At 34.7% G+C, this 26,639-nt stretch overlaps 2 protein-coding genes across 3 annotated transcripts; both read left to right on the top strand.

The window, feature by feature from the left end:
* The first annotated feature begins 141 nt into the window (after positions 1 to 141).
* Positions 142 to 8,133, top strand: LOC137814866 (cathepsin B-like protease 2). The gene is made up of 11 exons (XM_068617793.1): positions 142 to 444; positions 523 to 582; positions 906 to 986; positions 1,079 to 1,235; positions 1,367 to 1,371; positions 1,464 to 1,538; positions 1,700 to 1,825; positions 2,017 to 2,238; positions 7,506 to 7,619; positions 7,717 to 7,752; positions 7,843 to 8,133. Exons 1-11 carry the CDS (start codon positions 382 to 384, stop codon positions 7,975 to 7,977), a joined length of 1,074 nt encoding a protein of 357 aa, XP_068473894.1. The 5' UTR covers positions 142 to 381; the 3' UTR covers positions 7,978 to 8,133.
* A 3,656-nt stretch (positions 8,134 to 11,789) lies between these two features.
* On the top strand, positions 11,790 to 26,005 carry LOC137814856 (uncharacterized). 2 transcript variants are annotated; one of them, XM_068617778.1, is made up of 19 exons: positions 11,790 to 12,503; positions 12,609 to 12,728; positions 12,911 to 12,982; positions 13,099 to 13,169; positions 13,262 to 13,361; positions 13,451 to 13,549; positions 13,790 to 13,916; positions 17,079 to 17,212; positions 17,291 to 17,350; positions 17,524 to 17,759; positions 19,102 to 19,531; positions 20,300 to 20,623; positions 20,746 to 21,348; positions 21,436 to 21,609; positions 22,268 to 22,495; positions 22,587 to 22,870; positions 24,105 to 24,377; positions 24,639 to 24,761; positions 25,316 to 26,005. In XM_068617778.1, exons 1-19 carry the CDS (start codon positions 12,351 to 12,353, stop codon positions 25,446 to 25,448), a joined length of 3,744 nt encoding a protein of 1,247 aa, XP_068473879.1. In that variant the 5' UTR covers positions 11,790 to 12,350; the 3' UTR covers positions 25,449 to 26,005. The 2 variants fall into 2 exon arrangements, 1 of the variants encoding a protein (XP_068473879.1); XR_011081689.1 differs by having other exon boundaries at positions 11,844 to 12,503; positions 24,113 to 24,377.
* Positions 26,006 to 26,639: the final 634 nt, after the last annotated feature.

The raw sequence follows: 26,639 nt of genomic DNA, 5'->3' as shown, positions 1-26,639 counted from the left end.
ATCCCAGAGCAACACGCAGGCCATGCTGGAGGGAGACTTGATTGAGCATGACCCATAGATATTTTAATAGAAAAGGGGAAAAAATCTGAAGCCTTGGAAATGTTTGGTGCGTTATCTTTTGTCGTGTCTCGCCAGTGTTCATTTGATCAAACCCCTCAACACAGTAACCAATCCCAAGCCTCCGTTAGGCTCAACCTCCGATGCCACATGACGCACGCATCACTGTCATTAATATATATGAAAACTAAGAAAGCAGCTAAGTAGGAGATTCTCTTTCACTGTGCCCCACCCAACCCAATTAAGTGTCTGTGCAAGAAAAGTACCACCAATCTATAAAAATCTCCTCCCACTTTCCCGTTCAATTTCATCCAACAACAGAATATGGCTTCAATTCGGCTACCCCTAACAACATTCTTTTTAGTTCTCTCCGCTTCTTATCTCCAGGTACTACTTTTTCCAACCCTATCTGTGTAATCATGATTAGTACCTTGTTTAGTTCTCAAATCGCTTTCTTGTTCACAGATTGCCGGGGCGGAAGCTGAACCGTTGACCACTCTCCATCTTAAATCTCCAATTCTTCAGGTGGTTTCTTTAACTCCTCGTTTCACACGTGTTTATGCCAATTTGTAGGGTCGATTTATCTACTCCCCTGAAATTGGGGCAAAGTCATGAGTGATCTTAATCTTTTTATAGTGTTAGTCTATGTTTATATATTTATTTTTGGTTGGGGTGGATAAGATTATATGTATTTTTTACTATAGTGTTTGAAGCATATACAAATGGTTAACATTGATTGAGCTGAAATAGTTTCGCTCCACCCAGTTTATTCAGATGATGTGGGATGAGTATTTGAACATACGATCTATGTCATGTGATTAATGAATGCTTTTAAACTTGTGATGCAGAAATCTATTGCTAAACAGATTAACGAAAATCCCGAGGCAGGATGGGAGGCTGCTTTAAATCCTCGTTTCTCCAATTATACAGTTAGTCTTGAACTTGTCTTGCACCCTTTTAAGTGCGGATTCCACTGTTTTACTTGCGGGTGATTAGTTACATAATATGCTTTGACTCACAGGTTGAACAATTTAAACGCCTTCTTGGAGTCAAACAGACGCCTAAAATCGAACTCAGGAGTACACCCGTTATTTCTCATCCAAAATCATTGAAATTGCCGGTGAATTTTGATGCAAGGAAAGCTTGGTCGCAGTGTAACACTATTGGAAGAATTCTAGGTTGCCATCTACTCGTTCCTTTCCCTTTATTTTTTATATTTTAATTAAATAGTGCATTTGGAAGGAGGTGCTGACTCTTGTTTTTATTGTTGACTATGACATGAATTGCTAAACCAATTTTCGCATTAAAGATCAGGTAATCCTCCTATTTTCTCACACTAGCAACTTCTAATACATTCAAGGTTCAAAGAATTTTTAACTGATTCTTGTGCTGATGTGACGATTCAGGGTCACTGTGGTTCTTGTTGGGCATTTGGTGCTGTAGAATCATTGTCAGATCGCTTTTGCATTCATTTTGATGTTGTGAGTGAAGTTTCTTATCAATGTCGAACTTTGTTTTACTTATTGTGCGTGATTGTGAATATTCGCGACAATTATTTAGTATTTTCCTCTCCCTTTGTCTCTGGATAACACCTATTTAGTTGCTTGAAAGAGGAATTTATAATCTATATGTCTAATTGCAGAATATTTCTCTCTCTGTTAATGACCTTCTTGCTTGCTGCGGCTTTCTGTGTGGATCTGGGTGTGACGGGGGATATCCCTTATACGCATGGCGATACTTAGCTCACCACGGTGTTGTCACTGAAGAGGTAATACAGTTTCCACTTGGGAATCATAAAGTGGTTATTGCTTAGGGACGAAAATCCTAAGCTCCTTGTCACCTAGATCTTCCCTCCAGTTGATGCAATTTTTTTTCTTCTGAAGGCTCGTTTCACAACTTATCCTATATCTGTTTTTCCTCCAAAGTTTATTACGCTCAGCAAATTCTTTTATATGGCAGTGTGACCCATATTTTGATCAAATTGGCTGTTCTCATCCTGGTTGTGAGCCAGCTTATCGGACTCCCAAGTGTGTTAAAAAATGTGTAGATGGGGGGAACCAGCTGTGGAAGAAGTCAAAGCACTTTAGTGTCAATGCCTACACGGTCAACTCTAATCCCCATGATATAATGGCAGAAGTGTACACAAATGGGCCAGTTGAGGTCGCATTTACTGTTTATGAGGTAAATAAGAACTCTTATCCACACTGCAATTGAATTTTCTGCAACTTCCATGGTCAATTTCTAAAAACTCAAAATATCCTATCTATAATTTATAATTGTACGACAATAATTTTGAAACAATTGATTCAGAGTGTTTGAGATTGGTGCATGTGATCTAACATGCAAAACATGTTACAAAATAAAAACTTATGGATAGGTGGAGAGGAATGGGAAATCTCTAGCAGGTTTTCATAGTTTAGAAGAACTAGTGGGGAGGTTGAAGTGAATATTATATTATTGGAGGCTCAATCACAGACCATTTGATGCTTTCCATTATGCGTGACTCTAAACCTCTTTAGAATAAATATCTCTGTTGAACTCTTTTGTGGTTATTTTGGATCCTCTAACTAATTGTGGATTGACTTTTTTGATGGAATATTGAAGGTATATTACTCTTTCAAAGTTATATATGAAGTATAGCTAAGAGTTGGAAAATAGTGGTTTGCTATAGCTGAATGGGGGTTAACCCTTGGCCATTTCTTAAAGAATTATTGTTGCATTGAGGGAAAATTGCACATATCTTTCTTACCCCCTCTAGTTTTAAAAAAATACTCTTCTTCTCGTAGCATCAAAGAAGGGGTGTATTTGTCCCTTTATTAATCAAATAAAGGGTAAGTGTTACTTTATTAAAAACACCATAGAAGTGAGTGTCTAATTAAAATCTAGAGGGAGTATGAATGTCACTTAAGAAGATTTCAAGGGAGTGTGTATCATTTAAGTAGATTTCATGGAACTTCTCCTTAAATTAAAGGTATTCATTAACTTTGTATTATTGATATCACTTGCTTTATTGTATGTTGATTGCAATGTTGGGATAATGTTTGCAAGAAAATTGGGATGTGCAGTAACCTCGGCTGTAATATAATGAATTAAGAAAGTTGAAAATTCATTTTAGGGTAACAATGTGAGTTGTTATTGTCACAACAACAAAAGAGTGCATGCATTAGGTCCTGTTTGAAATGGTTGAGTTGGTGCTCTTCAAATGCATTTTTCAAAACAGAAAGTGTTTGCCAAAATGGAGTTGAAATGATTTATTACTTAATTTTGAAACTTTTTTACATTCATTTTCTAAACCAAGAAAATTATTTGCAAATTTGGTTTAGTTTTGGCAAAACCTACCCTTGCTATTTTTGGTAAAGACCCTTCTCGTTATGATCACCATCATTGTTACTACCACCATCAAGGGCAACATTAATGTCATTACCATCCTTCCTGATACCATTCTCAAGCTTAGAAGAAAATAATTTCTCTTATTCAGTTTCATTTACTTACATCTTATATACATACATTAATTGGATAAATTTGGAAACAAGCACTGCCTATTTTGGGAAACAAATCCTTGAGATTATGGGATTGATATGCTAGTAATAAAAACAAGATACAACCAATATACAAAATTAAAAAAATAAAAAGGAATCAAATTTGAAACTTCCTAAAATATCTTGATATTCCCTCTCTAGTTGGTGTCCTTTCTCAGCTTGAATAGAATTCTTTCTAAGTTACTGTTTTTCAGCCCCCTGATAAGTATGTCTGCAAGCTGTCCTTGAGTAGACACATATGGAGTGCAAATCATGCCACTATCAAGCTTTTCTTTGATAAAATGTCTCTCCACTTCAATATGTTTAGTTCTATTAGTATTATGTTGCACTGGGCTGTGAGCTATAGTGATTGCAGATTTATTGTCATAATATATACCTCATAGGTTCATCCCACTTTATCATCAAGTCCTCCAATATAATCTTAAGCCATAACATTTCACATATTCCTTGAGTGCTTCAGCACTACTTTGTTTTTTACTCTAACAAGTTACTAGGTTTCCACCAAGGAAGGTATAATATCTAGTAGTTGACCTCCTATACACAACTGAACCTAACTAACATCATTATATGCCCTTGTTTGTTCTGAATAAAATTCCTCTTTCTGGTGTTCCTTTCAAATATTGGACAATTCTAAGAGCAACTTGTAAATGTGCTTCCTTTAGTTGATGCATAAATTGGCTGACTATAGATCACAACAAAAGCAATATCTGGTCTAGTGTGAGATAGATAACTAAGTCTTCCTACAAGTCTCTGGTACACTTCTTTATCCATAACAACATCATCCTCTGCACTTCCCAACTTTGAATTTGGATCAATAAGTGTGCTTGTTGGTTTGCAGGCTGTTTTGGCTGATTCTTGTAACAAATTTGTAATGTATTTTAGCTGAGATGTGAAGATCCCTTTCTTGGAATGAGCTACTTCAATTCTAAAAAAATATTTCAACTTTCCTAAAGTCTTGATTTCAAATTCTTTGCCAAGACATTGTCTTAACCTTTGTTGCTCCTTTTAGTCATTTACCATAACAATGATATCATCCACATAGACCAATAAGTACACCATACTCCTTCATTTTTCTTTTCCATCTTTGTAAGTAAGACTCCTTTTCTTTGGTCCTGACCATGGATGTTGTTCCTTTAGCAACCATTGCTAAACTTTCTACAACAGGAGTCTGTAGCATTAGACTCCTCCTACTTTATTCACCCTGAATAATTGCCATGACTCCCAATATTTGAATTTTGACTTGATCATATTCTTTGTTTGGACCTACCAAAATATTATACACTTGATCCTATTCAATGTCCTTTTTTAGAATTGTTGAATCCTTAGTGATCCAATTCCATCCATAAAACTTTAAGCCGATTAGCATACTCAGTAATAGTTTTGGTGCCTTGTTTGGCAGCCATGGTTTTCACCTTCACATCATAAATTTGTGCAACATCCTTTTCCTTATAATATGTTTCCTCTATTGTGAACCATATTGCTTTTGTTGAATTGAGGAACATACATGTGTCATTGATTTCTGGAACCATTGAATTCCATAAGCATGCCATGATCATGGAGTCTTCTTCATCCCAAGACTTGAATGTAGGATCATCTTCCGCAAAGGCATCATCTATTAAATGACCTTTCCCTTTCAAAATGGTCTTAACTTAATGAGTTGTGAGTGTTGAAAATCCTATATCGACTAGAGATTAGGACATTTCATAGTATATAAGTTGGTGCAAATCTCGCCTTATAAGCCAGTTTTATAAGGTTGAGTTAGGCTTAAAGTTCACTTCTTAATATGGTATCAAAGCCATTTAGAATCTATCATAGCGAGAGTTTGTTGGGTTTATCAAGCTGCTATCGAACCACCCATAATATATAGTCTCACGCACGAGTTGAGAGTCTTGACGTGAGGGTGTGATGGAGATCCCACATCGACTAGAGATTAGGACATTTCATAATGTATAAGTGAGTGCAAACCTCATCTTATAAGATGAAGGCTACAATTCTCCTAAATTTCAAAAGATGTTGTACAAATCAGAATATATTTATGCTAAATATTTTTTAATAATGTATACAAATTATTTATATTTAATTGGGCCCACGACTTTGGGACTGGCATCTAGTGGGTGTGCAAATTGAATATGATATGATTGAGGATTGTTTTGGGTTTAAAACTTTAAACAATATATGTGAAGGGAGAATGATTGGGGATCAGATATATGGACTGGAGTGATAATTAGTAGATATTAAAGTTGTTGGGTTTATAGTGATGTTAGAAAAAATCTTTTATAACACGGTGTTTTTCAATTTTTATTATGAACTTTTCCTTATTATGTTTTCTCCTTAATTGTCATATTGGCATTAGTGCTTACTTTTAGCTAGACTGAGATTCAATACATTACAATTAACTTCCCCAAACATAACCAGCAGGGAATCTTTTTTTTTCCATGTGTTTTGGGTTTTTCATGCTTAATCGCGAGCTTCTCATTGTCTAAATGTTGTTCATTTTGTGCCATTTTATCATTCCATAGATCTTCACGTATTCCTGATCTATGTCAATTCTCATCTTTCTTCTTCTTTCAATTAAGCTGGGTGCCTCTAAAGTCTTTGCATATATGTTTTTCAGATTTACCTATCTTTTAAGTATGCTCTTTAAACTTGCAAATGCATCTAAGTAGCCCTACTTTTATTTGATAAGGCTAATGTTGGTGCTGATGAGGTCTGTTGCTTTTTATTAATCCCTTTGCTTTCACCAGCATTAGCTAGTCATTGCTCTCATCTTCTGTGGTATATTATTCTCCTTAATGGTTCCTTTGGGGCTGGTTTTGACTCATGCATATGTCTGGAGCTATTGGCTTTCATGGAGGGTTTAAGGTTAAGGTTTACAAATAAAGATAAAATATCAATTCTCAAATGAGAAAAACGGGGAATAAAATGCGTTTGTTTGTATGAATCACATGGAAAAGGTCTTGGACCAAAAGTACTAAGTAAACTAAGATCATATTCCATTCCTACACTTGATTAATACATACCCAGAAGTAGTAGGCTTTTCAAGGGTATATATGATGCTCATTAAGGGATCGTATTAGGACAAGGATTATGTGGAAGGGTTTTCGTATTAGGATTTATTTCCTTGCATTCAGTCTGCTAAAATACGGAGTGAGCAGTCATGGTAATTTATGCATTAACAAAAGAAATGGTTTGACATAAAAGATTTATTCTTTTGTTTCTTCTCCGTTCTCTGATTTTTTTTTCTTTTTCTTTTTTCCTCTTTATTTGGTTGCTTTCTTTATCAGAACAAAAATGGGGGCAGTTGTCATCTTTTATACTTTGGGTTGTGGATTGACATTAGGATAGAAAGTAACAGTTTTAAATCAGAAACTAGTATTATCAATCATAACTGGTGGAGACACAATTTTAGCTTGCCAAAAATAGAAAAGGCCTTACAACAACCTGGCCCTATTATATGTTGCATTGGTCACCCCCTAGCTATTAAGCCCCTTTAGCATATTTTTGAGTCATTGGATTCTCTTTATTAAAAGCATTGACCTATAGGAGTCATTTATTTATTGTTTGGTCTCTTACATGCAGTTAAAATCTTGCAACTACAACTTATGTCACTTTCTTGTCCCCATCATTCGAGCAGGATTAGAATAGCATCTTTCCCGTTAAAGCATTTCCAAGGGCCCCTCCTTGCCCATGACCTTTCAACTAACTAAAGCATCTGTGACTGTTACCTGCATCATTTTGCATGTAGTGTCTAAACCTCCAACATAAACCCTAGACACTAAATAATAAATCCTAAACCCTAAACATTACGTTAACCTTTGTTTTCTTCTGTGAATAGTTTCAAGCATATTGAGCAGTTTGCTTGGTTGCTTTAAGACAAGTTTGCCTTTTACTAATTTGACCTCTTCACAGGATTTTGCTCATTACAAGTCAGGAGTTTACAAACACGTCACAGGTTATGCACTAGGCGGTCATGCAGTGAAGCTAATTGGGTGGGGAACAACTGATGATGGACAAGACTATTGGGTATGTTGATATGTTCCTTATTTACATTTCAGTTCCCTGGGGGATACTATCTGAAATTCAGATTTATATACTGATTGGATACTTTTCATTGTTTCAGCTTCTCGCAAATCAGTGGAACAGAGAATGGGGAGATGTATGTTTCTTGATTTATTTCTTCAACTGGAATGTCTGTTACTTAAGTTGTGTCTTAGCTAATGATGGACTAATTTAATCTTAACCGCAGGATGGTTACTTCAAGATCCGAAGGGGGACAAACGAATGCGGGATTGAAGAGGAGGTAACTGCTGGTTTGCCTTCTACCAAAAACCTCGTAAGAGAGGTGACTGATATGGATGCTGACGCTGCTGTTTCATTCTGAATGTAAATGCTGACGCTGACCTTGTCAATTATGTTATTATGTATGGGTATTGAAATCGAAAAATCAGCACTAAATGCTGCCTGTAGGATGAAACACGCTACTTTTATGATTACTATGTTCAAAGTATGTGGTAATGATGTTTTTCTTGGTTTACAAGCCCCCCACCCCCCCCCCCCCCCCGCGTGTACAAGATCAGTTACTTGTACAAAATATTACTTCCACAATTCCGTTTAACTTTCTTTTAGAAGTAATAAAATATTTATAAGATTTTTTGTTTTACTTTTTTTTATATAATAATAAATATGCATAGATAAACTAATTAAAAATTATACGAAAGATCAGGGTATAAATAGTAAGAGAATAATTAATATTGTTTTGAATTTTGAAAATGAGATTTAAATAAAAACAAAAAAAACAAAAGATACTATACTTACAAGAGAACACAGCAATGAATTTTGATAATGACAGATAAATAAAGGCTTTTTTGTTAAAAAATTCTACATTTAATAAGGAATAAGGAAACTACACAAGACAATATTTTGAGCTGAAATAACAATTATACATATAAGCATTAATACTTGGAACTAATCAAATTAACTTAACCGTAAGAGTTAGAAAATAAAGGAGGAAATTGGTTAAAAAGTTGAGCATGGAAGTACAATTTTGTTTTATTTCTTAGATCTAACAGTGGTATTGCAGTAATGTGTATAGCAGGTGGAAAAGCAAATGGTGGTTCAGAAGATCTTTAGATGTGCATGTGTGGTTGTCTCCATTAGTTATCCAGATAAACAAAGCACAACGTGACTGAGTGTGAGTGCATGCAGAGGGAAATGAAGTTGACAACTTAACAAAAAGGGTCTCTCTACTCTATTCCACCCTACTCTACTCCTCAAATAATTGCTATGTACCTCTCCCCAACGTACTACGATCCAAGACCTCTTCCTCGTTACGCAACGCAACCTACCTCATTTTAACAGGAAATTGATGGCACTTCCTTATGCGACACTCTTGACAAAGTGCCACCAATTTTGGCTAATTTGCCATGAATAGGATAATTTCACAACCTCTGAAAGAATGAGAGTGAAGTGACACCTGCTTTTGTCTCTAGTTTTTCTTTTCTGAATATTTTTTTTTACACATGTTGCTTTCACAAATAAAGAATGAAAGTGATGGAACAGTGCTCCTAAAAGAGGGTGTAAAGGTGGTGAGAGAATCTACGCTGCTTTCTTAAAACAACACAGCAAATGGGTCGTTAAGACATTAATTAATTGCATCTAAAACCCAACTTCACCTAAGAAAACCTCTGTCATTTGTGTGTAAGCATTCACTAGTCAATTTCTTTATGGTGAAATCAGTTCAAAGTAATTATAAAACCAGTTGCTCCCCACCACGTCCTTCACGTTCTCTCTTACAACTTTCCATTAATTTATTTCACTTCCATTACCCCTTCACACGCGCATTATTTCATTCAGCTGTGTTATTATTTATAGATAGTGTGCAACTTACGTAACAACACAAGTAACTATTTTGTTTTGGCAAACAAAAATACAATTGAAAACTAACAATGTTGATTAGTTAAACAAAACAAAATAATATCTATCATTATAATTTGGGTTTAGTTTAAATTCAATTCTACATTTTACAAGATAAGAACTGTCCTCCATTTATATATTTTTATTCTTAATTTGTTCGTATATTTAAACCTAGAAACGGGGAATTTTAACTCTAATTTGGGTTCAAAATTGCTTACTCAGAATCAGGCAGTGGCAGCTTATTTTGTAAGTTAATTTTTTTATTATATTGTTGTGAGAAACTAATTAATGAGGCATGTTTGTTGGGCCCTCTAAAATATTCTTGGCCATTGGACCAACTAATCTCGGGACCCACTAATTGCCATTTTTTCCACGTTTCTTTATTCCATTGATATTATCTACCTATTTTAATATGAATGACGTGGTTTCAACAAATCCACCATTTAACCTAATAAAATTTGAATTAAATTGGATTTATCTGCTTTTTATTATTATACTTAATTCGAATAAAGTTATTCTCGAGTTATATTAGGTTGAGTTTATTGGTTTAAACGTTTTGAATTTTTTCATAAAACCTTATAATTTCAAAATATTTTTTTAATTACATATTCTAGAATAATATTTTTTTAAAAATATACTATATTATGTAATGTTTTAATAATTAAATATTTTAAATACATGTTTAATTAATGGGAAAAAATAAATAAATAATAATAATTTCATTATTAATATTAATATTAGCATTATTAAATAATTTTGTTTAGGTTTGAAGTTGGAGTTCAAAATATTGACATTAAAAGATTGGATCTTGACTCAATTCATTATCTACACGTGTGATGTAACAAGTGGATAGTTATGTAAAGCACGGGACTTTTTCTATGCAATTTTTTTTGGAGGATCACGTTATTTTTAAAAAATATTATTATTATTATATATATTTGTTTTTTTTTATTTTTTTTATATGGTCGTTGAACATGTGGCCAATAGATTAATAGTTTAATCGATATAGTAACTATAAAATTTCAACTACTAAAAGAAAACATCACTTTTATATTCTTAACATTCAAAATTAACCATACAAATATAAATGAAACATGTCATAATATTTAAATTTAAATTTTAATAAAATCAATCATTCCATTAACCATTAGAAATTTACATATAAGATCAAAACACAAAATTATTGCTATATAAAGTTTATTACCATTCAAATTAAACAAAAAAATTGCAATGAAATATATCATAATATTTACATTTAAATTTTAATAAAACATAACAATTTCCATTAAAAATTACAAGTTTTCATAGAAAATGAAAATCAAAATAATACGTTAGAATTATGCAATTCTATAAGAAATTAAAATGCAAGAAATATACATTAATATAAGTAACTAAATTATACGTTTTGCAGAAAATTGATAAAATAATTTGTAAAAACTAATAAGTTTTATTACATATACCTTTTTTTTCTTCTTAAAATCTGTTTTTTTAATGGATTAGAGTCGTCTTCTCTCTATCTTGATAAACACTAGTATCTTCCACCATCAGTTCTTTTAGAATTTTTATTTTTTTAATCTCAATTAGAATGAAGACAGTTGCAAAAGATTATAACAAGAATATTGTTTATATTGAATCTAAAATTATCATGATTTTTAGGTTAATTTTGTTTTATTCTAAAATTAAGAATTAATTAGGTGTATTAATTCACGTTAATTATAAATTATTTGTCATTTTGAGTTCGTTAGATGTTCTTTATCTACACATAAACTCTGTCTGTCATAGTAAAAAAAACATTTTAAATTAAATTCAGGATTCAAAATGTGTTATTGGAAAATACATTCAAACAGATTTTATCCGCACTTTTGTTTCCTCTGTATGAATTTAACGATTTTGAATTCTTTTTTATTTTATTTTGTATAGTTAATGAACCAGTCATTCGGTCACGTGTATACACATAAATTAATGGACCAGTCATTCGGCCACGTAATGGAATTTTTAAATTGTGGTATTTCATTGGATAAATTTTATCCCATGTGTATAAACATTAATTAATTAATTACTTTTTTAGTAGATTATAGGAATAGGTTAGTCACTTTAATAATTTGTAAATTACTTTGATTAACTTAATGAAAGAAGGAAAAAGTTAGTTTCGTTTTTGATATTTTAGTTGCACATAAATAAGTGTGTACGATAACGATGAATCATCAAATCCATTTGAGTTGCAGCATTATCCAGAAGATATGAGCGTATATTTTATTCCTTTGCGTAATAAATTTGTGTAGGTGAGAATTTTTTGTGTGGTGAATATAAATGGGTCGTTGAGAAGGAAAAAGGTGGTAAGGTGGAGGGAGAAAGCGCAAACGAGACAGGGAAGAGAATATCCACAGCATAAGCTATAAGTTAAGCATTAATCGCAACCTGAGAAATAAGAAGTGCTTTTGTATTTTTAATTTTAAAAATGAGAATAATATTAATGAGAATTAAATAAGCAAACACGTTAAACAGGTTGATTAACAAAGAAATAAAATCAGGGAAGATTCGTGTTTATAAGCTCGATCACATTGAGCTCACACGGCTTTCGTCGTCACTCTTCACTCACTCACGTCTTTCACGTTGTTGGTGTTGGTTTCAGAAATTGAGTAAGTCGTAAAGTGAGGAGAAGCTATGAGATAAATAATTATGTAAGATAATTGGAAATCCGCGGGAGGTAGAGAGAGAAAAATTCAGTTGCAATTGTGAGAAGTGTTGTGTGTGTGTGTGAGGGTAGAGAGAAACGAGTAGCGTGGTGAAGACTTGGGTGTTTGGATTTGCAATTGGAAGAGAAGAGAGTGAGTTGGTTCGATGTCGCAGATACCGAAGGAGCCGGAGCAGGTGATGAAGATGAGAGGAGGAGGTGTCTTGGGGAAGAGGACGATTCTAAAGAGCGACCATTTCCCTGGTTGCCAGAACAAACGTTTGTCGCCTCAGATCGAAGGCGCTCCCAATTATCGACAGGTAGGTCTTCTTCGTCTTTTCGTCTTCTGCTAATTCATCTATTTTTTTTTTTATAATTTTTTTTAATCAGGTAGTTAGTGTTGTTGTTGTTGTTGTTGTTGTTAGGCATCGGACTCGTTGCATGTTCACGGTGTTGCCATTCCAACCATTGATGGAATTCGAAACGTTCTCGACCACATTGGTGCTCGATTGAAAGTTCTCTGGATTAGCCTTCGTGAGGAACCGGTGTGTTATATTTTTATTTTAATTTAACCTATGGCTGACTTCAAGGAGTTTGGGTTTTTAAAACTAACTCCTGTGTTGCATGAGTAGTACTTGAGTTTAGGCTAAGTATTGTTAGTTTGATGCTGGATGTTTGTGATAATGTTTTCTCCTTACTTATTATTTCCTTCCTTTGTTGGAATCAGCTTGCCTACATTAATGGTCGTCCTTTTGTTTTGCGTGATGTGGAGAGGCCGTTCTCAAACCTTGAGTATACGGTATGTTATGGCGGTGCATATCAGTTCTGTGCTGGCTTTCAATTTAGCTGATGCTTACACTGCAAGTTGGTTTGAATTGAGTCCGTTAACTTGTGGGGCATTCTGTACTTGATTAGGGAATTAACAGAGAAAGGGTTGAACAAATGGAAGCTCGTTTGAAAGAAGACATCCTGGTGGAGGCAGCAAGGTATTTTTGTGGCTTTGCTCCGTGCTTGTCCTGTGAATCTGTGGTTTTCTTTATGCTTTACTGTTAATCTTATTTGCACATGGATACGACAGATATGGAAATAAGATTCTTGTGACTGATGAACTGCCAGATGGGCAGATGGTGGACCAATGGGAGCCGGTGTCATGTAATTCTGTGAAGACACCACTAGAGGTATGGCTGAAACTAGTATATGATGGCAGTTTGAGATTTCTTGATCAATTTTCTGATACAAATGCATCAAGGTTTTTTCTTTGCTGTAGGTGTATGAGGAATTGCAAGTAGCGGGATATCTTGTTGATTATGAACGCGTTCCTATAACTGATGAAAAATCTCCAAAGGAAATGGATTTTGATATCTTGGTTAGTATTTTGTGTGTATTTGTTATGCTCTATCACATTTGGTATCACTTTCTGCATACATATTCTTTTGGTGCATCAAGGGGTTGGGTGATGTAGTGTCCTTCTCTATTGTCTTGTCATTGAGCTGCTGCTGATGCTGCTGAACAGTGCTTAATTGTTAGGACTCGTAGCTTTTATATTTCATACAATATTTATTGACATTGAAAACTCATACTTTTCATATTTATTTATTTATTTTAGGTTAATAAAATTTCTCAAGCTGATGTAGACACGGAGATAATTTTTAATTGTCAAATGGGGCGTGGTCGAACCACAACTGGAATGGTCATTGCAACTTTGGTCTACCTCAACCGAATAGGGGCCTCTGGTACATTTTATATATTTTTTTTATTTCTCTGATTTTAATGCTTATATTGCTTTATTTAAGTAGTTATTCATCCAAGAAATTTGAATGTAAGAATGGTTTCTTGTATATTCAGTATTTAGTTAGCATAGAAAGTCTGGATTTTTCATAAATGTTGAATTTTAATACCAAGGCAACACATATGGAAGATGCCTACATCCTTCCTTTCTGTTTTTATCAGCATCTACCTTGGTTATGATGTTAGTTTTGGGCATGGTAGTTGAATCGAGATACAAATTATGTATCAGAGAGCTTATATTTTGACTCATGAATTGTTTTATATCGTGAATAGTAAGATTCATAAACATTGAAAAAATGTAACATATACTTAAATATATAAGATGTATAAACATGCAAAGATACAATTAATAAGAAATCAACCTCAATCAAAAAAAGTGGTTGTATCTGTGTATTTACTACACAATTTCAGCAACACAACCTTCAAAAAAGGTGTGGTTGGTGCATAAGATTTCTATAACCATGGCTATATGCTACTAAACAAATTTGCATTATAGTCTTCCTCAAAATAAGTGTTGTTGCTGCTACCACATAATTACGGCAGACTATGGTTGTTGCTTGTACATACTAAACAATCTCAAAAAAAAATAAAAATTATATCCTAGTCATTCATATTCCATCCTCTTCCTCTCCAAGATCTACATCACTTAAGTCATCTTCATCTTCTATTAAAAGCTCTTCCCCTTCAATGTCCTCAACTTCTTCCTCATCTCCTACTATGGATTTTCCATTTTTATTGGTCTTGGCATTTAAGTTTCTAGGACTTATATTAGTAAAAGAAAAACAAATAAATTTTAGTTCTAGTTTGTTGAACTTACATTTCAAGTTCTAACTTCTAAAGTTTCTAAATAGACATAATTACCTCGCTTCCTTTTTTTTTACTTGGAGTTTCCTCTTCAACAGCAAAGCACTCATGTGCATCCATCCATGAGGAATCAATAGGCAAACAAGAATTTTCCTTTTCAGTGATGTATTCATCATCCAATTCAATATCCGACAAACATATGGGATCATAAGTTTCCTCCTTCTCTTCCCTTTTGTCTCATCTCAAGCTGAAGATTGTACTTCACACGCATAAGAGCATTTAATCTTTGTTGTTCCAATCTATTTCTTCTCTTAGTATGCACTTGGTCAAATGTGCTCCAATTCTTTTCATACCCTGTTGCACTACATGTGAGGCTCAAAATTTTCATGGCTCCCTTTTGTAACTCTTTACCTTCTTCTCCCCCATAACTCTCCCACCAAAGAACTGTAAAAACAAAAGTACTGGAAGTGTGTGCCTATATGGGGACCAAAATAATTTGGTTCTCTTTTCCATTAACATTCTCCAGCTGCCACAAGGTTAGAAGCCCCATCTGTAACTACTTGGACAACATGCTCCTCTCCAATTTCATCCACTATGCTGTCCAACAACTCATTTTTTCCCCATCTTTTATCACATCACTAGTATCAATATATTTCAAAAAACAGTCCCACTTGAATTGTTAACAAGAAAATTAGTGAGTGATCTTTCTTTCTCATATGTCCAACCATCACACATCAATGTGCATCCTCATTTCTCCCAATCACTTCTATATTTTTCTAGACATTTTTGTACATTATCCACAACTTTTTCAGATAGGAAACCCTTACCTCATGATAAGGAGACTTTAAACCTTTTCCATACTCTCCAACAACCTTTAGCATTTAGATAAAAAGAGGACTCCTTACAAGATTAAATGTCAATGAATTACATACCATAAATGCAGTTGCAAACTTCTCAAATTACATATTCTCTATTCTTATAAGATCCATTGATTGTCATTTGCTGGAGATCATTCTTTCCTTTTGCTACTTCTATTGTAACTTCTGCACAATCAAAGTTGTTATCCTCTTTCTTTTTTTCTTTACTTTTCAACAGCTTCAGAAATATTTCCTTCAACTCATTTGGAACACTACAACAAGGAATAACATCTTTCTTTGTTCCAGCAAGATGATGTTTCATCCTTTGCTATGCCACCCCAACAAGCATGAGAACAAAATTTATATTTTACTTGTAGGAAGATTTTCACAATAGTTCAAGTAATATCGGACTCCCTTTTTGATTTACCCATTTTTAAAAAGCAAGAATCCAAAAAACTCACTCAGTAGTAGTAGCACATGTAAAGCAAGGGAAGGGATCACCGGTAAAGGAGCAACATCGCTTTGCCAACATCCCACTGTTATGCTCCTCTCGCTGTCCTGCTTCTCCTGCTGTCTGGTGTTCCACTCTTTCCGCTGTCCGCTGTTCCGCTCCTCCCGCTGTTTCGTTCCTCCCTCTTTTCTGCAGGTCTTGCTTTTTCAATCAGTTTGTTCTAATGGCTGGAGGAGAAGCACAGAGGTTCACGGTATTTCTGTTCACAGTTTCACTCAGTTTGTGCTAATGGTTGTTCCTCCTCTATTCTGCTGGTCAAGCTCTTACGACTTATTTCTGTTCAGTTCATGGTTTTTAAGAAACTAAAATTAGGATTTTTACCGAACCGGGCTGTGTTGAGTGTTTTAGTGATTTATATCGTGAGGGAAAAGAATTGTGTCGTGTATACCATTTTAAAGGAGTAGGATCTGGTTGCTTATTTATGTGGCCTGGTTATTTCACCAGCTCTTGTAAAAGAAAACATATTTTATGGTAAGACAACTCTTTAGTTCATCTCCACAGGGTCCATTTTTTTCCATATCTATAGCTAGGTTACAGGGCTTCTGTCCAGCTAGTGATCATGGGAATGTTGCATGTTGTATGTAAGTGCAGATGAGTCTAACATATGTCATGAAAGCACCAACCTATTTATTTGAGAGAGAGAAACTTTGGAATGAAGGTCTTGTGATTAGTTTTGTTCTTCTCACCACATATCACTACTTTCATTGGGTATGTATGCATGCATGCATAAGACTTTAGTTCCATGAATGTCGTATAACTGTTTTATATACTGAGTAACCTTTATTTAAAATTATTGAGTCACTTGGAAAGAAAATGGAATTTCTTTAATTATTTCCTTTAATTTATCCTCACTCTATTGTCATTAAGTTCAAATCATAACGTGTACTAATAGAATTGCCATTGACAAAATATTGTATTTGTTATTGAATTGACAGGGTTTCCAAGAAGCAATTCAATTGGTAGAATTTTTCAAAGTATGACCAATGGTGCTGATCATTTGCCTGACTCAGAAGAAGCAATTCGCAGAGGAGAGTATGCAGTCATAAGAAGCTTGATTCGGGTGTTAGAGGTACTGGTATCGAATTTAATGTTATTTTTATACAATAAAAATATGTTCTTGTTGTCTTAATTATCAGATATGTTTCAGGGTGGTGTTGAGGGGAAAAGACAAGTAGACAAAGTCATTGACAAATGTGCTTCAATGCAGGTATATCTGTTTCTATTTTCTAATGATTTTAATACTGCATTATTCAAAATAAATTCTAAGTTGGATGTTTGTACTGCTTCAATGTTCTGAATTTTTCACCTGTATTCTGTGGGGTGAATTTTAGGATTTCATCTTTAACTCTCTCACCGATCCTTGTCTTGCTTTAATTTTAGAACCTGCGCGAAGCAATTGCCACGTATCGCAATAGTATTTTGCGGCAGCCCGATGAGATGAAAAGGGAGGCATCACTATCTTTTTTTGTTGAGTACCTGGAGAGATACTACTTTTTAATATGCTTTGCTGTGTACATTCATTCAGAAAGGGCTGCACTCCGTTCTAATACAGCTGATAACTGTAGCTTTGCTGACTGGATGAGAGCAAGGCCTGAACTCTACAGCATTATTCGCAGGTTAAAGTTTTAATAATTGGGCAAAGCCTTATGTTTTTAAAATTTTGGGCTAAATTGCAATTTTAGTTACCCTTTAATTATTGATGTGCCATTTTGGCGTCATTATTTATTTTGTGATTTTAGCTCCCTGATACTAAAAAATCCGCAACTTTGGTCAAATTCTCAATTTTGCATATGTTCATTCCTTTTTATTTTTTACATTTTAATTAATTAAATCAAGTTTTAAGGTACCTTTTATAAATATGTTAGCTCTGAGGTTCAATTGGACCAAAATAAAAGAAATATTTATTTTGCAAAATTGAGAATTAAGCTGAAATTCGGGATTTTCTAAATTGTTGGGCAAAAATAATGGAAAAAATGGGGGGTCCAAAATTATGGATAAAAAAATTAAAGGGAGACCAAAATTTTAATTTAGCCTATTTTTTATTTATTTCCGTTCATCAGGTCTATGGAGTATGACACCATATCTATTTAGTCAAATTGATTTTAACTAGTGAATAAATTTGGGCCAAAGTATATCTTGCCATAAAACCTTTATATTCATAAATGTTACTGAACTGAGCTATCTTCTACTTTCAAGCATAACCTTCATTTATATATTTGGTCTGAGGTCCTGATTGCTTTTGTGGCTTGGTACTGGTATAAAAGTAATCCTTGGGTTTATTTAGTCACTTGTCTTTATCTCACAACAAGTATATAGGTGCTTAGTTGGGACACAAGATTGGCGTTCACTTCTGAAAGTAGTTATCTCTTGTTTCTGAATGTTGGTGATGCTTATGTAAGTAAAAAAAGCTTCTTTGCATGGCTCCAAGACAGATTCTTTAAGGCAGTCAAATTAACCCTGGCTCTAATTCTCTTATAAAACATCAGGGAGTTAATTTTATTATTGATTTGGACATCTTGCTTTGATTCAGTTCTATCTTTTTACCCTGAAAAAATAGCACTTTTGTCCATCCTAATTTTGTTTTTACATCTGGAAAGAGGCACCAAGGAATTGACCCCATTTGAGATATCTGCTAAACTTGCAGTTTTCTTAGTCAATTTTCACTTGAAGGTGCTAGATATCTTTGTTGATCTAATATTCATCCTTGACATAAATTTTTTCATCATGTAGTTGGACCACTTTTACCAATTAGATTGTGTTGACATTCCACATTGACTATAGATGTGGCCAAAGTAGAGATTATAAAGGTTTGGGCAATCCTCTCCCCATGAACTAATTTATGGGGACGAGTTTGGCACAATCCAAGTCCAATAGATTTCTATTATAATCTAATTCATTAAATTGCTTGATCTTATGTCTATTAACATTTGGCATGACTCATGACAATTAGCATTGCAGGTTACTTAGGAGAGATCCAATGGGTGCACTTGGTTATTCAAGTTTGAAGCCATCTCTAAAGATGATAGCCGAATCCACTGATGGCCGCCCGTCTGAGATGGGTGTGGTTGCTGCCTTGAGAAATGGCGAGGTTCTTGGTAGTCAAACTGTTCTCAAAAGTGATCACTGTCCTGGATCTCAAAACCCAAGTTTGCTTGAGAGTGTGGATGGTGCTCCTAATTTCCGAGAAGTTCCTGGATTTCCAGTTTATGGAGTGGCAAATCCAACAATTGATGGTATTCGATCTGTCATCCGGAGGATAGGAAGTTCTGAAGGTGGACGCCCAATACTTTGGCATAATATGAGAGAAGAGCCTGTTATTTACATCAATGGGAAACCATTTGTTCTTCGTGAAGTTGAAAGGCCATACAAAAACATGCTGGAGTACACGGTAAACATTGCTTTTAACATATCTTTTCTATCAATTTTTAGTTAAGGGGGATTGGATGTCAGATGTAGATGTTAGAATAACTGGGTTTTGGTTTGTAGCCCACTAGATCATGTACCACCAATTGGCTTTCCCATTTTTTTTCTAGTTGTTTGTCAATAGTATGTGTATTTAACAAATTAGTTTTAATTTGTAGCAGAAACTATACTACAAAAAGAATGTAGTGATCTATTTGTGAAAAAAAAAATGTATCTAGATGAACAGTGTGAGACTGGAAATGAGATATGTTTTTAAAGAGCTTTTTCTTTTGTTCTTTGCACGAAATTGATCCATGGAGTCATAAGGTTATTGTTGTTGTAGTTGTAGTGTCTTTTAAGGTAGCAAAGGGATATATATATATATATGTTCCACACTAAAGTATAATATTACTCGAGACAAAGTATTAAAGCCACGAAGTTCATATCCATTGGATGAATATTGTCAAGGACTAACTCTTCTAAAATCTTAAGCTGTTGAATATGTTTATGTCTTACAAACATTATTTTATCCATTAAAGGTCAGTTCAAATTATTTGGTCCACCCCCTATACTTTTTCTGGTGCAGTTCATGTTTTAATATATAGTGATCAACAAATGGTGGAGTGTATATAAAATGAAGCTTATCTAATATGTTGAAATTAAAATCCCATTAGAGGCCTCAATGAATTTTTTGTTAATTTGGAAATTGGTCCCCAATTGTTGGTGAATAGGAAATTGTAATTTGTTCTTTCAGGGCATTGACCGTGAAAGAGTGGAGAAAATGGAAGCCCGATTAAAAGAAGATATCCTAAGAGAAGCTAAACACTATGGTGGTGCCATAATGGTTATTCATGAAACAGATGATAAGCATATATTTGATGCTTGGGAGTTTGTTACCCCTGATGTAATTCAAACCCCACTTGAAGTTTTCAAAAGTCTGGAAGCTGAGGGGTTCCCTGTTAAGTATGCCCGTGTGCCCATCACTGATGGAAAAGCTCCTAAAAGCTCTGATTTTGACACTTTGGCAATTAATATTGCTTCTGCTGCAAAGGACACTGCTTTTGTTTTCAATTGCCAGGTAATTTCTTAATCTTTTATCTTATATGCTGTACTTTTTACGACCTTGCTCATTTTAGGTTGGTCTATTTGTTTTTATCTTTTCCCCCTATCCATATCTTACTGCAGTTATTGATATAACAGATGGGCAGGGGCAGGACAACTACTGGTACAGTCATAGCTTGCCTTGTGAAACTTCGAGTCGATTATGGTAGGCCCATTAAAATACTGGGTGATGATGTGACCTGTGAAGAATCAGATTGTGGTTCTTCAAGTGGAGATGAAGCTGGGGCTTATGCCACTTCATTAACCTCAAATGATTTGTCAAGAAAGACAGACGAGAAACAAAATCGTGCTTTTGGTATAAATGACATCCTTCTTTTATGGAAGATAACAACATTATTTGATAATGGTGTTGAATGCAGAGAGGCATTAGATGCTATCATTGATAGATGTTCTGCACTTCAAAATATTCGTCAAGCAGTCTTGCAGTATAGAAAAGTATTCAATCAACAGCATGTTGAGCCTAGGGTAAGGAGAGTGGCATTAAATCGTGGTGCTGAGTACTTGGAGCGGTACTTTCGTCTAATTGCTTTTGCAGCATATCTTGGAAGTGAAGCATTTGATGGATTTTGTGGACAAGGAGAATCCAGAATGACATTTAAGGTTTGGTTGCATCAAAGGCCAGAGGTGCAGGCTATGAAATGGAGCATCAGATTAAGACCGGGGCGGTTTTTTACTGTCCCTGTAAATTTTTTTCAACCTTTTCTATTTGCAATATTACATTCCCCTATTTGAAGCATGATTTATTCAAGAATGTCAATTATATTGTAGGAGGAGTTGAGAGAGCCACACGAGTCTCAACATGGAGATGCTGTGATGGAGGCCATTGTCAAGGCCAGGAATGGTTCTGTTTTGGGGAAAGGCTCCATTCTGAAAATGTATTTCTTTCCTGGTCAGAGAACTTCCAGTCATATACAAATTCATGGCGCACCTCATGTTTTCAAGGTACATTTATGAAAGTACTACTAAAGAAACTAACTCATCAAATTTGTGATGCCAGAGGGTAAGGCTACACGTCCAGTGGTGACCTACAGGATCATCCAATTGTAGGTAGAATTAGCATCTTTAACATGTTTTTTGGTCTGAGTTTATTTGCAGAACCCTAGATTTCACAAATGATCAATTTTGTTTTCTAGTTGTTCAAGTAGAATACACTGTGTTACCATTAATTGATGCTTTACAAGTTTATTTTTCTTCCACTCATTTTATGTTGTGCTTCTTTTTCACAATTTTCATACACATAATGACCATATTACAATAATTGTAAATATATACTTTTATCATATATTTTAATTTAAAATGTTGTTTTTATGCAATTATGACATCATGGTTTGTCGGTTGGGACTGCTGATAGTATACAAGAAAATGACCAGTGGCCTATGTAGGTGGTGAGAACTGGCAAAAAATCCAAATGATGAAACATCATTATTTGCTTACAGTAGCTTGTTTTATTATTTTTGTTTTTGAAGGAATTTCTTTTCATTATTTCTAATTCTTGTTTTTCTTCTTTGTAATTATTGAAAGCTTTATCTTATGTTTTATCAATGTATGTATAATGCGGTTGACTGTGAGAATGTCATTATCTAATACTTCACTTGTTCAGGTTGATGAATACCCTGTGTATTGCATGGCAACTCCAACCATCTCTGGTGCCAAAGAGATGCTAGACTATTTGGGTGCTAAGCCTAAACCTTCAGTCATTGCTCAAAAGGTTGTATTGACTGATCTGAGAGAAGAGGCAGTTGTTTATATCAATTATACTCCCTTTGTCCTTAGGGAGTTAAACAAACCAGTTAATACACTCAAGTACGTGGGAATCACTGGTCCTGTGGTGAGTCATCTTTACTACAGTTTGTCTGTTGGAAGTTGGCTTATTTCATAACATTCATTGTGTTGCCCTACTCACGGTAATTATAATGCAGGTGGAACACATGGAAGCACGGCTAAAAGAAGATATACTAGCTGAGATTAGACAATCGGGTGGTCGAATGCTGTTACACCGTGAAGAATATAACCCCTCGACAAATCAGTCAGGTGTGGTTGGATATTGGGAAAACATTCGAGCAGATGATCTGAAGACACCTGCAGAAGTTTATTCTGCTCTGAAAGATGATGGATATGATATTGTCTACCAGAGGATTCCTTTAACAAGAGAGAGAGATGCTTTGGCATCTGATATTGATGCAATACAGTATTGTCAAGATGAGTAAGTGTCCCCCTACTTCATATATGGGTCTTGTAAAGTTTTGTGATATGATCGTTCTTGTACTGTTTGCTTCAATTATAATTTGGGGGTTAATAATGTATACTTAGAATATACAACACACCAAATATGTCCTTAGAATCATACCAACCTATGATTGCTAATAATATAGGGGCCATGCTTTTTCTCTGAAATGTAGATCTGTCAAAATGGACTACTCGGTCCAACCCAGTCTGACGTACTTGTCAGGGAGCTTCATAGGGACAAGCTCGGCATGGTCCACCATGGGTTGGTGGGTTAAACGGGCCAACTACTTAATTTAAAAGAAAATTTGTGACTAAAAAGTTTTGCTTTTATTTCTTCAATCTACATTTTTATGATATGAAAACTGGAAAAAAATTCCAAATTACTGGAATAACCATGACAAAAAATATCATATTAATATGTATATAATGACCATGGCATATGTTAATATATATATATATATATAATAACATTTGTAAATGATAATTCTAAATATCTAAAGAACCCATGAATTGTGAGATTTTGATTATGAGAAAAGAAATGAGGGAGAAGGAGAGCTGGAGAGAATGGGAACCTGCCCGTGGACAATGTATATTTTTCCCACCCCATTTTTTTAATTGTGTTGGGCTGTTGTTGGACTGTCTCAGGGTCTTCATTTTCTAACTTTTTTTTATCATAGGTTGGTAAGCCGGGTTCTTAATGGGCCGGGGTTCAATTTCGGCCCGTACCAAATTTGCAATTTTTTTTAGTCTAACCTGGCTCGAATCCATGGTGGACTAGGTTTTGGCCCACTTTGACAGCTTTACTTAGATGCAGTCATGAGGTTCTTCGTTACAGTTTGGCTTATTGCACTTTATTCCTCTGTTAAAGTTGACTCCTTACATCTTTGAAATAAACTGAACAAACAAACTTTTTTCTTAGTTTTTAAATTAAAAACGTAAGAGATACATACTACATTACTATTAAATAAACATGGGTAATAGTCCCATACAAGGCACATGTTTAATACCTAGCAAATGTCTGTACAAATCTCTCTGGCTAATCAATACATGTTAACTGCTCATCATTTTGATTCCTGCCCAGTGGTCTTCATTTATTCCCTGTGTGTCTGTATCCACATTGTCTAGATGCTGTAATCCCACTCACTGCAGTAATCTTTGAGGCATTTTTTGTTTCAATATAGATGTACTTCTAAAATCTTGCTTTGCTGTAGCTCTGCAGGTAGTTATCTTTTTGTATCACACACAGGTTTTGGCGGTGTCGCATATGCAATGGCCATAATCTGTATCCGACTTGATGCTGGATCCAAACTCTCACAACCATTACTTGGCTCGCATATACACGCAGTGACTGAAGAGAACTTACCTTCTCGGGCTTCCAATGAAACGGCACTTAGTATGGGTGACTACAGTGATATTTTGAACCTTACAAGGGTCCTCATACATGGTCCCCAAAGCAAAGCAGACGTTGACCTTGTCATTGAAAGGTTATTAGGAATTTTTTTTATTAGTTTACAAACCATATGTTGTTACTTTTAAGAGTGTTCAACATCAAAGTGAATAAATTATGTTTCTTTTTTATTTACAAATGCATATTCTCGGGTGAGAGGAGGGCTACTTTTGCAAATATATTATGTTTGAATATTGCGAGTCTTGAATAGCTTTTGCACCATTTAACCATTGGGGAAATTTGATCTTTAGTTATGGGGTTTTCATTGAAGATACTGACTTTTCTATTTTATCAATAGATGTGCAGGTGCAGGGCATGTACGAGAAGATATTCTTTATTACAATAGAAAATTTGAGAAGTTCACTGATGATGATGATGAGGAGCGAGCTTATCTTATGGACATGGGTATCAAGGCTCTGAGGTACATTTACTTGTTTCACCCATAGGAATGTCCTTTCTATATTTTATAGGAATCGTATTCATATATTTTCTCTTAAACATGTGGAGAGTGCATCATACCCTGCTCATGGATGTGCTTATGTAGTTAAGTATATGATTTTGATCAATCCAATTCTAGAATTGTTGCCAAGTATATAATTTTAAAACACTATTAGTTAATCAATAATTTAATTTCTTTGAAAAGTAATTTCTATGTTAATTTAGTGAAAAATTATATTATTGCTGTGAAAAGAATTTTATCTTATAAGAAGTTACTCATTGGTGTAAGATTGACATTTAGTTACATTTCTTTTCACACATGCATTGTCAATTTAAGATCTAATCCTCGCATCCAATTGAAAGGAAAAAAAGAGAGGATAATTAGTACATAATATTGAATTTTGTAAGGTATTCATCCCATAAAAAGTTATTAACCATGTACAATTGTTTTTTAGTGAGAGTTGATCTTTATATATATGTTGGATATGACGTTCCGTTTTGTTGTGTAACCATTTCTGTTTTCCCCACCATCTGCAGGCGATATTTTTTCCTTATCACTTTCAGATCTTATCTCTACTGCACTTCTCCTGCCAATATGAAATTTGCAGCATGGATGGACGCAAGACCAGAGCTTGGTCATCTATGTAACAATCTAAGAATTGACAAATAACATGGCGATGCTTATAATCACGTTGTTACTGTTCTGTGGGCGTTTTCTGTTACAGTGACAGTTTGAGCCACCCTGTAACCTCTCTTCATGCTGCATAATATCGTATTTTTGCTACAAAGCCTCCAAATGTAGTATACTATGCACGCATGCTACTTTGTGAACTGCCATCTCAGGCAGAGAAGCATCCTGCACTCATTTTGTCTAGCTTTGTATGTTACGAGAGGCTGGCTTTGACACAAGGCACGAATATTGGTGAACAGAAGTGTCATTTGAGACCTGTAGGACAGTAGGTTACACTGTTGAGGAATGTTATAGTAACTCTTCCAAAAATTGTATTTCTATGTCATGTTGTTTTGGGAGGGTTTGTAAAGGAATGAAAAGTAGGGCTTCAATAGGATTGGGAAAGACATAATTCTAGTGTGAGGGAGGAGACTTCCCTATTTCTCTGTGAGCCCAAGATTTAATGTCCTTAAGAATTTAGTTATTTCACTCAAATTCAATTGTATTTTTGTATTTTATCTTCCTTTATCGAAGAAGTTAATTCTCTCTTGGCTTAACATAGTTCATCAGAATTATTTGCTGTTTATCCCGTGTTCTTCCCCATTGATTCTCAATTGTCTGTGCTTGTATATCAGTGTGTCTGGTTCTTTCATTATGTGCGTCAGGTTGAATCAATAATAACCAGCTTTCATATTCTTTACTTCTTTTAGAGTTTTAGACGGGAAGTGCTTTTCTAAAATGGAGCTAGACGCACAATAAATGAAGTTCATTTTAACTTGAGCCTTTTATTTAAATTTCTGTGAAGCCTTTTATTGGGAAAGGAAGATGCTTGAACTTGCACATTATGCTCTCGTCATCTCATGAGTATGAGGGAGGTCACAGTTAGAGTATAGGTGTGTAGAAATTCTAGTGAGGGTAACTTCAATCTCATGGTGGAATAGTCTTAAAGTATATGTAACATCTAACGGCTTGATCCTTACCACATTCTCTCTCATCATGCGCCCTGCTAATTCACTCAGACACAACCATTTATACTTGTAGAATGGAGAAGGCAGAATTTCGTTGCCATGGTCGAGGGTAGGTGGAAATGTTAGGTTACAAAATAAGATAATCGTCGTTTTTGCTTCCAAGAAAGGAAAAGAAGTCTCTTCTCTGAAAAAGATGAGCGTCATTTTGTGATTTTTCTTGTTT

This window comes from Phaseolus vulgaris, chromosome 1, assembly GCF_000499845.2.
Source record: "Phaseolus vulgaris cultivar G19833 chromosome 1, P. vulgaris v2.0, whole genome shotgun sequence".
Classification (NCBI taxonomy): domain Eukaryota; kingdom Viridiplantae; phylum Streptophyta; class Magnoliopsida; order Fabales; family Fabaceae; genus Phaseolus; species Phaseolus vulgaris.
The sequence above is the reverse complement of the archived record's forward strand: the minus strand, read 5'-3'. Positions and strand labels throughout refer to the sequence as shown.